This window comes from Melospiza melodia, chromosome 9 (genome assembly GCF_035770615.1).
Source record: "Melospiza melodia melodia isolate bMelMel2 chromosome 9, bMelMel2.pri, whole genome shotgun sequence".
In the NCBI taxonomy this organism is placed as follows: Eukaryota; Metazoa; Chordata; class Aves; order Passeriformes; family Passerellidae; genus Melospiza; species Melospiza melodia.
Genome location: NC_086202.1, coordinates 25,774,188 through 25,789,838, shown reverse-complemented (window position 1 = coordinate 25,789,838; position 15,651 = coordinate 25,774,188). Strand labels below are relative to the sequence as shown.

At 38.5% G+C, this 15,651-nt stretch overlaps 1 protein-coding gene across 3 annotated transcripts in view; it reads right to left on the bottom strand.

The window, feature by feature from the left end:
* Positions 1–15,651, bottom strand: part of NRG3 (neuregulin 3) — a 455,991-nt gene that overhangs the window by 20,012 nt on the left and 420,328 nt on the right. For all 3 annotated transcript variants that reach the window (XM_063163929.1, XM_063163927.1, XM_063163928.1), the window contains 2 exons: positions 7,326–7,428; positions 2,163–2,289 (listed from right to left, as the gene is read on the bottom strand). In XM_063163929.1, coding sequence (XP_063019999.1) covers positions 2,163–2,289; positions 7,326–7,428 — 230 coding nt within the window. The remainder of the gene's footprint in view (positions 1–2,162; positions 2,290–7,325; positions 7,429–15,651) is intronic.

The window sequence follows — 15,651 nt, the reverse complement described above, 5'->3', positions numbered from 1 at the left end:
TTCTAGGGAAAGACAGAAAGGTGGCAAAAATGGGAAAACTCTCATGCTTGTAGGGGGAGCACATGGAGTGGGAAAAGAAACAACTTCCAGGATTACCTAAACCAAAATGCCAGACTGGAGGAGTAGCCTCCACAAAGTAAGTGCCCTTATTTATTTATTTGTTCGCTCCTGGCAATGGAGAGAACCAGGATTTCTCCCCAGGCCCAGGCAGTGGCAGCTGCAGATGGGAATCCCACTCAGGCTGCCTGCTGCCCTTCCCACCCAGCACATACAGCCCAGGCAGATCTCTGGCCTCTCAGGGGGAGTCACTCAGCCATTCCTACAAAACACCTTCCCAAAGCCCCTTCTCTGCTGCCTCACCAAACCCCTGCCCTTTCCCCCCTCCAATCTGGCAAGTTCTGTAAATATTTCATGAGCTGCCTGCGTGCATTCCTGCACTCAAATCTTCCTAACAATAGAAACTGTTACTACACTGCATCCTGCACAAGGTCATTCTGTTTTCCTTCCTTCCTATCTTCCCAAAGGGAGAATGCATTAATGGCAAGGAGAAAACAGTTGCCTGCAAACAGCCACAAGGACAAGAAAATGGTGTGTTAATTACCAGCACTCATAATGTCAGGCTGAACAGAAATAAAAACTAAAAATCAAATTTGGATTAAAATAGTAAATATAAGGATGGTGTTCAATCTCTGTGCCCAGAATGCATGAACTGCTATTTCAGCCATTATGGCTATGGCTGTGGCAAAAGAAAATGACAAAATATTGCACTGAATTACAGTGAGAAAATGCCAAAGAGCATTTCTTAGTGTTAACCAAGGCTTATTTCATGGGATAGAACAAAAGGATCTTGAACTTTACCTTCTGCTGCCATCATTACAACCAACAACACTCCCAACAGCTCTTTTGTTTAGGGGTTAGAAATAAGGCTGAATGAACTGAAAGTGAGAGAAAAAATTGCACAAGGTTCCCCAAATTGTGATTATGTCATTTTAGTGGAGCTATCTTCCTTCTTGGAAGAGTGTATTTTTCCTGAATTACAAAGCATATCATGAGCATAGGGACACCACAGTGGTGAATACAGAACTTTTAGTGAATACCAGCAATGCTCTCACAGCCTCTGTGTCTTAGCAGGGAGGCTCTGCTTACTCTAAATTGGTTAAAAGGGCTTACATTTATCTCTAAATTAATTGGATGTGAACTAGGAGTTCAGAAGTCTTTGGTTAAGTGGGCAGGAGTGCTCACTTTTGCTAAATTCCCACTATTTTGATGGAATCTGGCAAATAGGGAAGTTATTCCTTTAAGCAACACTAAGATACTTTTTTATTTTTTAAAAAAAAAAGGAGTTAATAATTTAGAAAGGTTTTATATGTCTTTTATATTTTCCTATTATATTGCTTACCAGGATCCTTCTTCCAAAGGCTTTGTTCAAAGTAAGGCAGCACTGATTGCGTGTAAGCAGGGGAAAGAGAATGACATATACTGGAAAATATCTTCCTAAAAAAATACCAGGGCTAAATAAATCGGTTGTCTTCAAGTTCCTTATTTCAAACACGCTTTACATATTTCATGATTGTGAGACTGTAATGACTTACATATAATTACATTCAGAAAATGATTAAATATATTTCAAATTTAGTTTGAACAGACTAATTTCTTTCTGTAAACTAAAGTACCTTAAAATAAAGACCCAGAAAAATGAGACCATCTGCATGGTCTTCCCTTGGGCATTTGTTTACATGTGTAAATTTAGTTCTAGATTTTGAATTCACTCTGAATTAACTCTGACAAATGTCTGTGTTTTTTCCTGCAGGTTCATAAATTATTGGAAGGTGTGACATCATTTAAGTTCAAGGACCCTCACTACACATACTGACACGTATGGATATTGCAGGAAACTATAAGAGTAATTTCTACTGCTGAATGCAGAGCTGGGGGTTCAGCAAAGTCTGCCACACGAACAAAATGTACCAGGATCCATAGAAATAACTTTAGAAAAAAAAATCCCTGCTTTCCATTAAGAGGCTGATAGAAAACATTTTATGAAAGGGGTGAGAATTGTGGTTCCCATTGCTCAGATGTTAATAGCAGCGTGACGATGTGCTGCCATCAGCAGCAGGAACTCAGCCAGGCTATTAAGTGCTGTAGCTGGCAGGATTACTTACATTTTGCAGCTGGACTTGGCTTTGTGCCATACACTCTGACTTTGCCATCATGCTGGAAGCATTTAGGCTGTAGGTTTTCCTATTCTGCGTTTCTTTCAGCTGTTCGTGGATCTGCTTGGTTTGCTTCCTGCAGAGAGAAATGAAATCCATGTAAGAAAGAGCTCACTTGATCTTCTGCTAGAGCCATGATACTTTTATAGCCACAGCTCCCTTTGTTCAAAACTTCGGCCTGCTAGCCAGCTGAGCTGATTCACTGATGTCTGATATTCCAGTGCAGCCGTTGTTTCCTGGCAAGGCTTAACAAAGGGGAAAAAAACCCCTCTCTTGTGTTTTAAAATACCTTCTATTCTCAGATCACTAGAATAGCATGCTCGTTGTGCTGGTGCAGGGTTTTGTAAGATCATCTATTGCACATTTAACAATAGCTTGCAAGTCAGTGTGAATAATAAAAAAGCATTTTGCTCTGATTTGGAAAAAGGGTTTTGGCAAATAAAACAGGCATTAGCCCCTGCTGGCTATAAAAATTGATGAAGAATCAAAGATTTCTGCTGGCTGATTAGACCTGACCTATAACACATCTTATATTGAGCAGCTTCTGCTTATATGCTGAAACCTGGAAAAAATGTCAGTATGGCCACTGAGAATGTGTTTTTGAGTTATTATACTATAATCCACCCTGTCAGAGCTAGGAATACCACCGGATGAATCCCTTGCATTATTCAGGAGATAACTACACTGTTAACAAAGACTTTCTCTTTCTCTGTTTCTGCCACACTGTATTGAGTGGAAGTGACAAACAGTTTTTTAACTTCTCTACATGAAAGAGGATATGAGACAGCAAACTTTAAACATTACTTTTATCTTCTGCAAAAAGTTATCTCAGCTGGGTAAAAACTGTTAGCAAAACACATTTAAGCTCTTTTATCAGTTTCTTTTATTTATTTTTTTTTTTTTTTTTTGTGATAAGCTACATTGTCTGGGACTATCAGCTTTAAACAATGATGAGCAAAAACTTCACAATACCATTTTAATTCTTTCCTTCCCTGCTTTCTTTCTCTCTCCAGAAGATGCATCTCCAGCAGTGAACCTACAATGGCCTTGGAAAGAGCCCAGCAATGTCAAGGACTCACCAGCAGCAGCATTTCATTATACCACCAGCAGGTTTTGGACAGCAACTGGTGCTGAGCCAAATTTCCAAAGGAAGTGATTTCTGGCAAGTATTTATAAGAGATAAATAAAATACGGCCTTTACATACTGAAATTTGAATTTTAGCAAAGCAGCTTCAGCAGCATTTTGAAAAATTTCTGGTGATTTGATTTTGGAAACCCTTGTGACATCATTAAGCTTGATAAAATCTTGTGTCATATAGTGAATTTGACACTGAATGAAGTATAAAGTTAATCTGAATTTCTTATTCACAGTGGAATCTCTTGTCTACTGCTGGAAGGTATAAGAAAGCAGAGGAAAATGAATTAGTTACATGTTCAGTGGAGGGGCCTGTGAGAGAGGACAAATTCCCTCAAAATGAAAGTGGTGAGAAGTATCACAATTCTCAATTGTAAGATATTCAATTGTCAAGCTATTCAATTTTAATAAAATAGTTTTAATATTTTTTGAGTCCCTTCGTTTTGGTTCAGTGTGACACAAAGTAAGCATTTCTTTAAATTCAACAATTTGTAAGTACCTGCTTAGAACTATTTGTTACAGCTCGTTTCCTGAGTACAGGTCACAAGCCATAACAAATGCAGGACTCTGAGCACCTCTTAGGCTTTCTGCTTGCACTCTGTTTTGAAGCAAATGGAGAGGAATGAATTTATATTGTAACCATTTACAAATATGAGTGGCATGTTTTGAGTATTGCTAGGAGCTCATAATTAGTAAAATCTATGAATAGAGGTAGGTGAGGAAATAACTTCTCAAAATAATTTCACAAAAACATTCAAGATTTTCTTTAGCCAAAACTGGTAGAATTAATATTGGAATAATCTGAATAATAGATAATTAATCTGAAGGAATATAATGTCAATTAAATTAGTCAGTTGAGTCTGAAACATCTCTTTCAAAAATATTTTTAATATCTGCTAAATTTTTAATCCAGTGAAATTAAATAATTACATTTGTAAAATGTCCAAATGAGCTCTTCAGATTCTCATAAAATTCCAGGGGAGATTCATAACAGCAACCTTAGTTTTTTTAAGAAATACTATTTTCTGACCAGCTAAATTACATCCACTGAGGAAATTAGCACATCTGTTCCTATGTCCTACTGGAGAACCAGCCTCTTGCTTGGTCTCCAGAATGGTTATGGAATCTTCAGGAATTTTTTGCATGACTTTATGTAAGGCATGAACAATGATAGTGAAAAATGATCAAAGCATCAGATTTTGGGAACCTCTCATAAACATACAAAATGATAATTTAATCAGGAAAATAACAAAACAATTTTTGGATTTATTTATAAAAATGAATAGAGTTGTTTCTATATTTATAAACATGTGTAAGTAAACTGCAAAAATTCAGCCTCATTACTGCAGTCTTCAACATTACAACTGAAATTTCTGAAGGTAATTTGCTGAGAAAAACAATCCAATCATTAATTTTCTTTTATGTTCATGCAACCTAACATTAATATCAGGTTTATGCATATTCATTTGGGCAAACTATAGGATGCATAGCTATAAAACTAGAAATCATTAATAATTCAAAGTTACTTGCTGATTAATACATTTATTTTATAAGTTTTGTTTACAAAACAAATGGGCCTTATGTGTTCTACTTTAGAGTTATTTGGCAATGAAGTGTTCTTACTTCAGCAAGAAATAAAGTCACCAGTCATTTGTAAAAGTCTAAGCTGTAAAGGGCAGCCCATTACTGTACTCTTCATCTGTTGCTAACACTTCCAGCCCTTTCTTGATTAACCTAAAAGGAATAATTGGAAGGGCACGGAGTTTAATTATAGTCCTAAACTTTCTCAGATTGAGTCTATTTTAAAAAAGGACTTTTAATTCAATGGCTTATAGGAAAGTGCCTATTTCTAGCAGCTGGTATTATAGAATTGTCAGACTAAGTAAGTCAGGATCTTCATGGAAACTTCCCTCTTAATGGATGCACTATTCAGAGTTTCTGTATCTGTTAGCAATATTCTCCATTTTTTGTACGTCAAATGAAACCCCAAGATAACCCCCATGCAAGAGGAATGCTCTGATAATTCTTAAGCACAGTCATGGTCCATATGCCTGATAAAGAAGCTCCCAAGAACCTGCTGACTCAAAGCTAACATATGCTAAGTGTTAGGCACTTCAAATTTGTTGGGCTTTGCATCCTTAAGACACTGGCCAATGTTACATTTACAATTTTACCTGGGCTCCATGAGACCTAGCCTAGACACTTTCATCTCCTCTTTGGGCAGCAGCAGCTGGAGCCACAGACAGGGTGTGAGGCACTGATCAGCCTCCCTGTACACTGTCTGAGCCTCCTGGCTGAACCACAAGTGCTCACTTTCTCCCAACTCCAAACTTCAGTTCCCAGAGTCTGGCACCAGCCCACTTCATCTCTTCTCAGTAACTCTAATATTAATAATGCAGACAAAGCCCAAACCCCAACCTGCTCCCGAGTTATGATGCACTATTGTCCTGTAACCTCCTCTTTCAAGTGTTATTTCCACTCATTATTTTCAGACTTAGCTCTCCTCACAGCTGATCAAAGCCAGGGTGTTCTGCAGGCTGCTCCAACCCAGCTCTCACCACTCCCACAGCTGTGCAGGAACAGGAGGGGCACTGTGAATAACAGAGGGGCTGCTTATTCTCACTATGCTCAGCCACTGACTGCATGTTCCTCCTATTGACAACCCATCCTGCCTTTCTGAAACTCTCCTCATCAGCAAAACCCTCAAGCCTTTCCAGGGAGACTCTCACTCACTCTTTCTTCTGAGATGAGCAGATCTGAAATGCACAATGACATTCCTAATGGCAGTGCCAGAGTGCCTGTCTCTGCTCACATTTACACTACAGCGAAGGAGTGTGCAGGGAGGAACTGTCCTGCCGCTCTGTCCTTCCCAGCTAGCATCACTGTCACTCTGCATGTCCACACAACAATTAACAAAACCCCTCAAGACATCAGAATAATTTAGAAAAACCATGAACTGACTCAAATCTTCATTCATGGCATACCCCTGAAGTCTGAGGGGAAGGAAAAGGGGTAAAAAACACCTGGTGATTTCCCCTCCACCCCCCCCCCCCCCCCCCGGATAGAAAAGTCAATTAAAATATTTTTCTAAATAAAACCTAATCCTTGTTGGATTTCCTACATAATAAAAGGAATTTTAGAAAGGGATTCAGATAAACATCCAAACTTTTCAATAGTGCCATCCTTCACATTTTTGATGTTGAGCCACCCTGACTAGCCTCATGCAGGTACTTTTTTCTATTGATTTGTGTTCTCTCATTAACTCCAGCTAGAACAGGAATGAAGGATGACCACCATACAGAACATATTTATTGATACAGGGGCACTGACAAGCATGCCCTGTAACTGCTATGAGGTTTTTGCAACTCAGATTACACACATCACAATAAATATTATAAAACAATATTCAGTTGGGAAGATAAAAGAATAGAGTGGACAGCATTTCACTTGCAAATAGTTTAGTGCAGATGATTTCACTACTTGAAGAGGTCAAATGCTTCTGTGTTACAGGCACTCATATGCATCTTCATCAACAGGCTGCTGTATTAACTACAGGCTACAGATATCTGTAGAGGACTTGTTTCTGCATTTCTAACTTTTGTTCTCAGTATAGAAAAACGGACATGCAGGGATATGAAATTAAATGCAAAAAGGAGATGGTATGTTTAAACTACCGTTTTCAGAAGAGCAAAGTGATTATTGCAGTGATGGTAAATGACACAAAATTATTACTGTCAAAAAAAAAAAAAAAGAAGTGGATATGACACAATCTATTCTTTTGTGATATCAGAGAATAGAAAGAAGAACAAACATTGCTCCTCTTTATGTTTTGGGGATGACTTAGTGCAGCCACGGGGAACTGCTGTAGCCAGACCAGAGATAACAGCAACTTCAAAAGGAGGGGGGAAGCTGAAGGGCTGTAAGGCTGTAAAAGGGACAGCAGCTAAACCCCAGGCACAGCAGAGGAAGGCTCTTACTTTGTTTTGAAGTAGAAGGCTGCACACAGCATGCCCACCACGACGATGCCGAAGACGATGCAGGCGATGGACAGCACCTGGCGCTGGTACACCTCCTCGCTCTCTGTGGGCAGCAAAGGGCACGTTAGGGAGCACAGAACACACCTGCAAAAGGGAGCTGCAGCCCCTCACGGCTTCACTAAGGATGGACAGATTCTTGGAGGTCTGGCCTGGATAGTTCCTCCACAGAATGGGTGCTTCTAAGGTCCATGCAGATGGGGCCTCCTCAGAAGTTTTAGAAAATGGCCCCAGTACACTCAGAGATACATAATAATGACAGTCAGGACAGTTTAATCTTTTCTCTGCCCCACATGCTGTTTTTCACCTTTTCTTAACAAAGATTTTAACATCAATAGGATAAAGAGCCCTACCACCATGGAGTTTTTCTGGCCTAAGGAAAGAACAATCAGAGCTCTCCTGATGTCCAACAAGAGTCAGAGTTCTCCTTTACCTACCCCAAAAATGTAAGGGTTTTTTGATTTGAATGAGTAAGGTTTTTTGATTTGAGTAAGGCATTGATTCCAATGCCTTACTCCCACATCCTGAAGCCTATGCAAAACATGCCAGAGTAAAAAAATCAACTCAATGAACTTGCATGGAACCCAATTACTATTTTGCTATGAAGGAGCAGATATTGCTTTGATAGGTGTTTACTTTTAAAAAAACAGATTTTCTTTATAAATCTCATAATATTCTAAATAACTTTAAAACCAGAAACAGAATGAAAGTAAAAAAAGAAAGAAAAAAGCTAAGGAAGTAAGAGAAAACCCTCATTCACGGCAGCAGACAGGAGCTGATGAGCAACTGGAGATTCCTACATTCAATTCAACAGCTCCTTAAGACTTACATTGTATGTTTATTCTTCCAACCACTCTTCTAGTTCAAAATGTGAACACAACAAACAGATTGCTCTTTTTAAAGACCACTTTTTTTCCAGACATGCAACGTACAAGCCAGTATTTTCATCCACAAATTCCAGGTGGAAAGGCGGCGCGTGGGATTATCAGAGCACAGCGCAAGCCCTGTGTGCTGACAAACCCACATTTCCTGCCTAGGCTGGGGCTCTCCGTGCAGGCACCCCCAAACATGGGAACACCAGGCACACGTGTCAAGTAGGTGGCAGCAGCTCCAAGTTTGAAACTCTCAGGTTCATAACAAACATTGTATGAAGACACCAAGGTAAATCTAGGCAAATCACTGAAGACTATGTGCAGCACCCTAATCAGTACTAATTAACAATTTTTCAAGAACGAATATCATAGTGCTGTTATTCAACATTTGGAATCTTAAACACAAGCATCTGTCTCTTGTAAGGCCCAGTTATTATTTTGTAAGCTATTAAAAAGAAAATTACATGATTTTTTAATTACTTGTCTACTTGCTCTCTCAAACAACACCACAGTGATCTGAGATAGAAAATATCCTCAGCTTCTGCTGACATTTCCTCATCATTTAAATTTGAAATTCTAAAAATTGTATTTCTAAAACACTATCTTAAAAAATTAAAAGAAGCAAATAGATATTTCACCTGTCTAAAAAATAACTGAAGAAACTGTAATTCAAAAGGAAATTCTGTTCATTTTGCACTAAATTGATTCCAGTACAGCTTTAGGCCTATTCATCACTGGGAGGTCCAAAATCTGGATCTAGACAGTAAATCCTTACTGGCACTGAACTAAATGTTTGGGGTTTAATGTCTTTTTTTTTATTTATTTGTTTGCTGTTAAAAGCAATTGTGCAAACACAGTTACCCAACTTCAATTTCCACAGCAATACACAAATCTAACAAATTTGAATTCTTACATTGATGTAACCACACAAACTCATTCAAAAACTCTTCATTTCAGCAATTGTTAACCTGTTCTGCCTGAATACTGATGTCAGCACCTACTGCCTAAGCCCCAACTAAACCACACATAGTTATGAATTGCAGTTTCACTCAAACATTCCATATAAATAACAATTTAAAAATCTGTTCACAAAAATAAATTGATTTAAGTAATGTGTACACTAGGCTTAATTTTGATTTTCTTTCAACTGAAGTCCTCATTAAATACTTTATTTTTTCTCTTGCTATTTCTTTTTGAGAAATTGTTTGTTTAGTACAGCTATGTTCTTTTGTCAGTCCTGAATAGCTATCACTGCCTTGTTAAAAGATGCTTCAGAATAAGCCTTACCAAGATAAAAGCAATTCAGAGACCAGACAATATTATCTTGCTAAAACAGTATGTGAAGATTTGAGTCTTTTGTGCAGTCAGATTAATCCCTGTCACCAGCTTTCAACACATGTTGATCAATATTTTCTTTCCTTTTAGTTTACTTTGTACAGTGCATATTTAAAGAAGTACTTATTGATTACCTGTACTCCATTTCTCTAGACACCTTTGTTCATCTTTTACATCCTGTAAATATTTATTTATGTATTGGATTTCAGCATTTTTTGTCTTTAACATTTTTAATATATTCAGTTTGGTATTTTTCCATTCTCTAATCTTCTACACTGACTTTATTTAAAATTCACCTTCTTACTAACAGCAGTGCAATCTGTCCTTCTCAGCAAACAAGATCTCCTCGTGGTTGCCTTGATCTAACCTCACTATTGTGCTAAGCACAGGTAACACAGCTGACACAAGGAGCATCAAAAATTACTTGAATATGGAGATGGATGTAGCCAAGCACTGCAAAGCACTTGGGCCCTCACAGAACAGAAACCTGGAGAAATTCAAAGCGTAGAAAAGAGAAGAACTGCAAATTCCTTCTCCTTCACTCAAGGATTTGCATCAGCTGGTGCATACACTTATTTACATACTGAAACTAACTTCCCAAGGTAAACCAAAGTGTGACTGAAATGATAAGTCTCTCTTTATTCACATATATTCATATATTCCTTGTGAAGTACATCACCTCAATTACAGTCTGTTGAAACAAATACTCTCGGGAGAGGACTCCTCATTTAATGAGCAGCCAAGAAAATATTTCTGCTAAAAACCAAAATATAAACTGCCATGGATATTCCTGGATAATCCACTGGAGGATTAAGACTACAGAATGTGAATTTCACCAAGCATTCAAATTACAAAAAAATACACAACCTCTACTGAGAGAAATACAACCACAGTGCTGAAAAGTAATGTAGTCAACTGTTTAGATGCAGATTTTATTTGTTTAATAAAAATTATGGAAAGAAAGGTCTTCTCAGAACATAATGACAAGACAAACTCACAAGGAGCACGGTGCCTGTTGCAAGGCTGAGCTCCCAAAGAAAATTCCCCGTGCACTGTGCCCTGTTACGTGGAGCCCGTTCTCAATTATGCTATTGATTGTTTCTTATTTTTCAACCTGCTATAAAGTTTTCTAAGCTTATCTCACTCATTTGCTGCTATTATGAAACACAAAATGACTACTAGTGACCCATTGCTCACAGCACAGTTAAATTTCACATACATTATGAAAAAAAAGTACATGTTATATTCCAGGTACTGGGGGTTTGGGTTTTTTAATTCTCTTGATCTTTAAAATTTACAGTCTGTATCCTGTTTACTTTATGCATATGAAAGACCCACTGAAGCATACATGTATGTCTTTAGAGGACTAAAAAGCGTAGGGCGGACACATTTTTCTCATAACAATCATTTCTAAAGGATATGTTTTTTTTTTATTGTACATAAGCTGAAACTGGTCTCTTCTTTTTGACTTTATTATAAAAGGAAGAATGCTGGCACAAGGTCCTTGAGTATGATTATAACCATATTACTGAGGATAGAATTAGTTAATTAAAACAGATTATGCTAGGCTTTGTCAGCACCTAAATCCACAATATCATTACCAGCCATAATCACTGGATCCTCTGGTTCCTTTGTGTGGTTTGAGTTGAAATATCTTTGAAAGGGATTTCAAATATGAAGAACAGCATTGTGCATGTGGCCTATACAAAACAATAACAAAACAAAAATAGTAACTTTCCCCCTTGTGCTTATTCCCATGGCTTTTGAATAAAATCTCAATATGGTCACAAGCATCACAGAGAATAATTACTGACTATTCAAACCAAGCCAACTGAGAAATTACAACATTTACCATACAAATGCATTACTTAACCTTTGCTCTGTGAAGAAAAGCCCCCCATGAAACTGAATAGAGGTGCAGATTAATTTTTATACTGAAATTTTAACTCCCAGCCCAAAAAGCACAAACCCTAAAAGCACCCAGCACCCCCTTACCTTCCTCTCTCCCTTCTCCTATAAGAACCCACTCTGCATTACTGCAGGTAACAACACACTACACACAAATATGGGAAACCCTTTATCTTGTGATTGGCACACATGAAACCCTGTAGCTTCCATGCGCACAGAGCCAGCTTTTCCTCAATAGATTACAGGGCAGCAATAGATTACAGGCAAGGCTTTGGGGTTTTTTTTTGTCCCCGTGCAAAAACTGAGCCATGCAGAGGCAGAGAATTGGACGCTGTGATCTCTGCTGTGACCTCACTGCCACACTTTTTGCATTTCCCTCCATGCCTACCCATGGCTTTCCTGCCACACCTCAATTCCAGATGGTACTGGAATATCCTGCAGAGCCAGAACCTCACTTCTGAAGCGAACCTCCAAAATATCATTAGGCACTTAAATTCTCTTTGGTGTCCAGCAGCCTCAAAGTGCCACACACAACAATGGAGCAGGACTACACAGAAACCTCATCCACAATATCAAGGTTTTCAATAAAATACAGATTCCCATGAGATAAAAGAGAGTAGTTAAAGCATGTTTCTCAATATAGGTAGATTTATGTGTGAGAAGTACTGAACTATATACAGCATTCTAAATTTAATTCATGAAGAGAATAAAAAAAGCCTGCATGTTCCACAAAATCTGTGATTGCCTCAGCATCAGACATTCCACTCTCCCAAGAGTTTTCTCTGTTCTTGCACTTGCAAAAACCTACTGCACAGATTCTCTGCCATATGCTGTGGCTTGTGGTAAGGCAGAGAGGAACGGCTGAGATGCTACAAGGCACAGTTCACAAATTTCTTCTTTGACCTTGAGTAAGTCAAGACCCTTGTTCTTTCTGTAAGCACAAGGATATTGCCTTTTCCATTGCAGAGATTAACATGACAAAATGCAATATAAACATATTAACCTCTAAAGAAGTTTTTGCAAATACATGATATACATAAATCCACCCCAGACAACTCTGTTTCAACATCTTTAAGTGCATATGGATTACTTCACATAAAATATCATGTTTTTTTCTAAGTCTCAGCTACTTTTAAAAGACATGGAGTTTTCTGCTTTAAGACTTTGGTCTGTCTGGGTAGAATTTCCCTTTTAAAAGGGATTCAAGACTCTTAGGTTCCCAAACCAGAAGCAGAAGTTTTTATCTGCTATCATTTACAGAGAGGACAGAGTCAAGGTTAATTGCACAGATTCCCATCTCAGACTGGAAACAAAGCAAGCTGACTTCTGCTGGCAGAAGTTCATAAAACATTTCACAGTTTTCACACTGAGTCTTTCTTGGGAAGAACAGTTAGATAATTCTTGATTGTAATAAAGATGAACAAAATAATTTTCTTCTACTAGTGGAATATCCACAGCACAAGGATTTTAATGAATGCAAAGAGAAACAGATGCAGCCCATTATATATTACAATTGCATGATATTTACATTGTTTGACTATTGGCATTTAACACTGGTGAGATCATTCCCTGCATACACAGAAGACAGAAAAGGAAAGAAAGACTGTTCAACAGGTCTGACTGACTTATTTTGAGTACATGATTCAACACCATTAATGCTACACTGGCACTGGTTTTGCACGAGATTAGAAATGAAGCAATGAATTAGGTGTAATCACTCACCATGAAAAGGGATGCAAAGGTATGTGCTGTAACTCTGAGGCTGAGCTCTCAGCGTTAGGTTGGTGAGTGAAAGGTGAAATCTCAATCAAATGTAATGGAAAAGATATCCTCAAATAAAATTAACTGAATGGTGAAGAGTTACCTGCAACAACCCCCGAACAATCAAAAAACCAAATGTGTAACTTTACACAGGTCTTGTGTTGTCTATGGTTACAGCAGGAGTGAAGGGGCCAATATCGTTAGTAGGTACTACTTGTTATAAAGTGAAAATTTGATTAGTACTTTTAAACAGCAAGATCTTAATTCTGAAGGTAAATTAATTTTAACTTGGGTATCCTAAGAAACTATCTTTTCTGTTTATCTGCAGGGAACTTGGGATTTGTGCCAGCTACCTCCAGAACTCAAATCTAACAAACTCTCAAAGCCACAACTAAGTACATTCACTGCAAGATATTAATTAAATTTTAGGTTTGAAACAGCCCCATAGGAAGCTAAGGGATGAGAGGTAACCTTTTCCTTCCAAGAAAAAATCTTGTTACAAATTCTTTTGTATTGACAATTTACAAATAAGACAAACCAATTCTATTACAAACTTTATCTATTTTCCTTTTATTTCCAAGATGGATAAGGTCAGTCACTAACCAAATTCACTCCTTAAATCTCATCAGTTCTCCATGTGTGAGGGCTAATTTTCCTCGCTGAATGATTCAGTTTTAGTATTTATTACAGCAATTCTAAGTTTCTCCAAGACTTTCTACTGTTGCAAAAATACACCCAGTATGCCAATCTATAATATGTTTCTATTATATACTAATAAGAATTAGAATTACATATGAACCTTTCCTTTTTAGCCTATTAATTTTTGATACAATCTGAATATACATGTTTTAACTTGAGCTCTCTAAGTATAAGAGAAAGATAAATATGAAGGCCATTCTTTCTTCCTCCCCAAACTTAATTTCCAGTGTGGATATAAGGGAAAAAATTTATCTGGGTAATAGAGGCTGACAGCCAAAAATCTCTGGTGATATTTTAGACAATGAGCTCACTGGAAAAAACTCATGATAAAAGGGTAAAAGCTGTCTAAGACTGTGATCCTCTGGCAGTAATCTTCCTGCCTGATGGCTGCCTGCACTTTTGCTGATGTGTGAAAGGGATAAGCAGCTAAGAAACAGCCCCCTAAGGAGCAGAAGTCCCACAGGAGAGAAACTTGATAGCTGGTGGAGAGAAAAAAAAACCCTAAACAATCTGAAACATTTGATTTCTATTTTACATTAGTCCACTGTTGAGGACATTTCCACTAAAATGCATCAGGCCACTGAAGAAATGGTATCATAGTAATAGGATGTGAAATTATGGGGCAAACAGCTAGACCTGAACAAGATGAACTCTTGCCCTAATCACATGTGAAAGTTGCAGATCTGAGATACAAAGCTAAAGATTGGTGCAAGGTCCTCCTGGGCAGCAAGGACTGCACATGGCCCTAAATGCTGGGGTACCCCAGCAATTGAGCTGCAGCACAGAAAAGCAATGTCAGCAGAAGAAGCAGGGAAGCAGTAGGTCTTTTCACAGAAACACTTTCCCTTCTCCCCAAATCACCACATCGTGTCTAAAATGGAGAGGGCTGGCACCCCACAGAGCACCTCTGGTTTTTTGTCATCTATGGTTCAGCATAGGCCAAAAATGACACTCATCACTAAGCCAAACATACCCAGCTCAGTTGTAACTCCATGAGCAACCAGCATTTAGCTCCCCAAGCAACCTAGCAGCTACTGGTTTCTGAACACAGAAAGCTCTGCCCTTCTAACAAACATGAAAATGAAATAGAGGCTGAGGACAGCAAGAGGAATTAGACACCAGTGAATACGAACAGCCAAAACTTTACAGCACAATGAAGCAGGACAATTTCCCCCTTATTGTCCCAGGGGGAAGAAACTTTGGAACCCATTATCCCCTGTCTGTGTGTGCTTTTGCTCAAGAGAGAGCCTGATGTCAGTGCTGTGTGAGTGCTTCCCCTGCACAGTGAATGAGGGGAGCAGGGTGAACCCACCATGGCCAGCACCAGCGACCCATGCAGCCACCAGAACAGGAATGGCAGTGCAGTAACACCAAAGAAACCAACTGCAAAAGCACACTGAGAGAAAATTCCAGTGGAACAGCAGGAGGGTTTTTAAACCTTTTCAGTGCCATGCACATTTATCTGTGCAAAGCCTCTTTATGGCACCTTGCCTGCAAGTGCCTCAGCACTGAACCAATGGCTAAAACTAACAGCTACTGTTTTGGGCTGGGACAGAGTTCGTGTTCTTCCTGCTAGCTGGTACAGTGCTGTATTTTGGATTCCAAAGCATGAGGGTTATGTTGGTAACGCCCTGATGTTGCATTTGTTGCTAAGTAGTGCACAACAATACTGAAATTACAGTTAAACACACCTG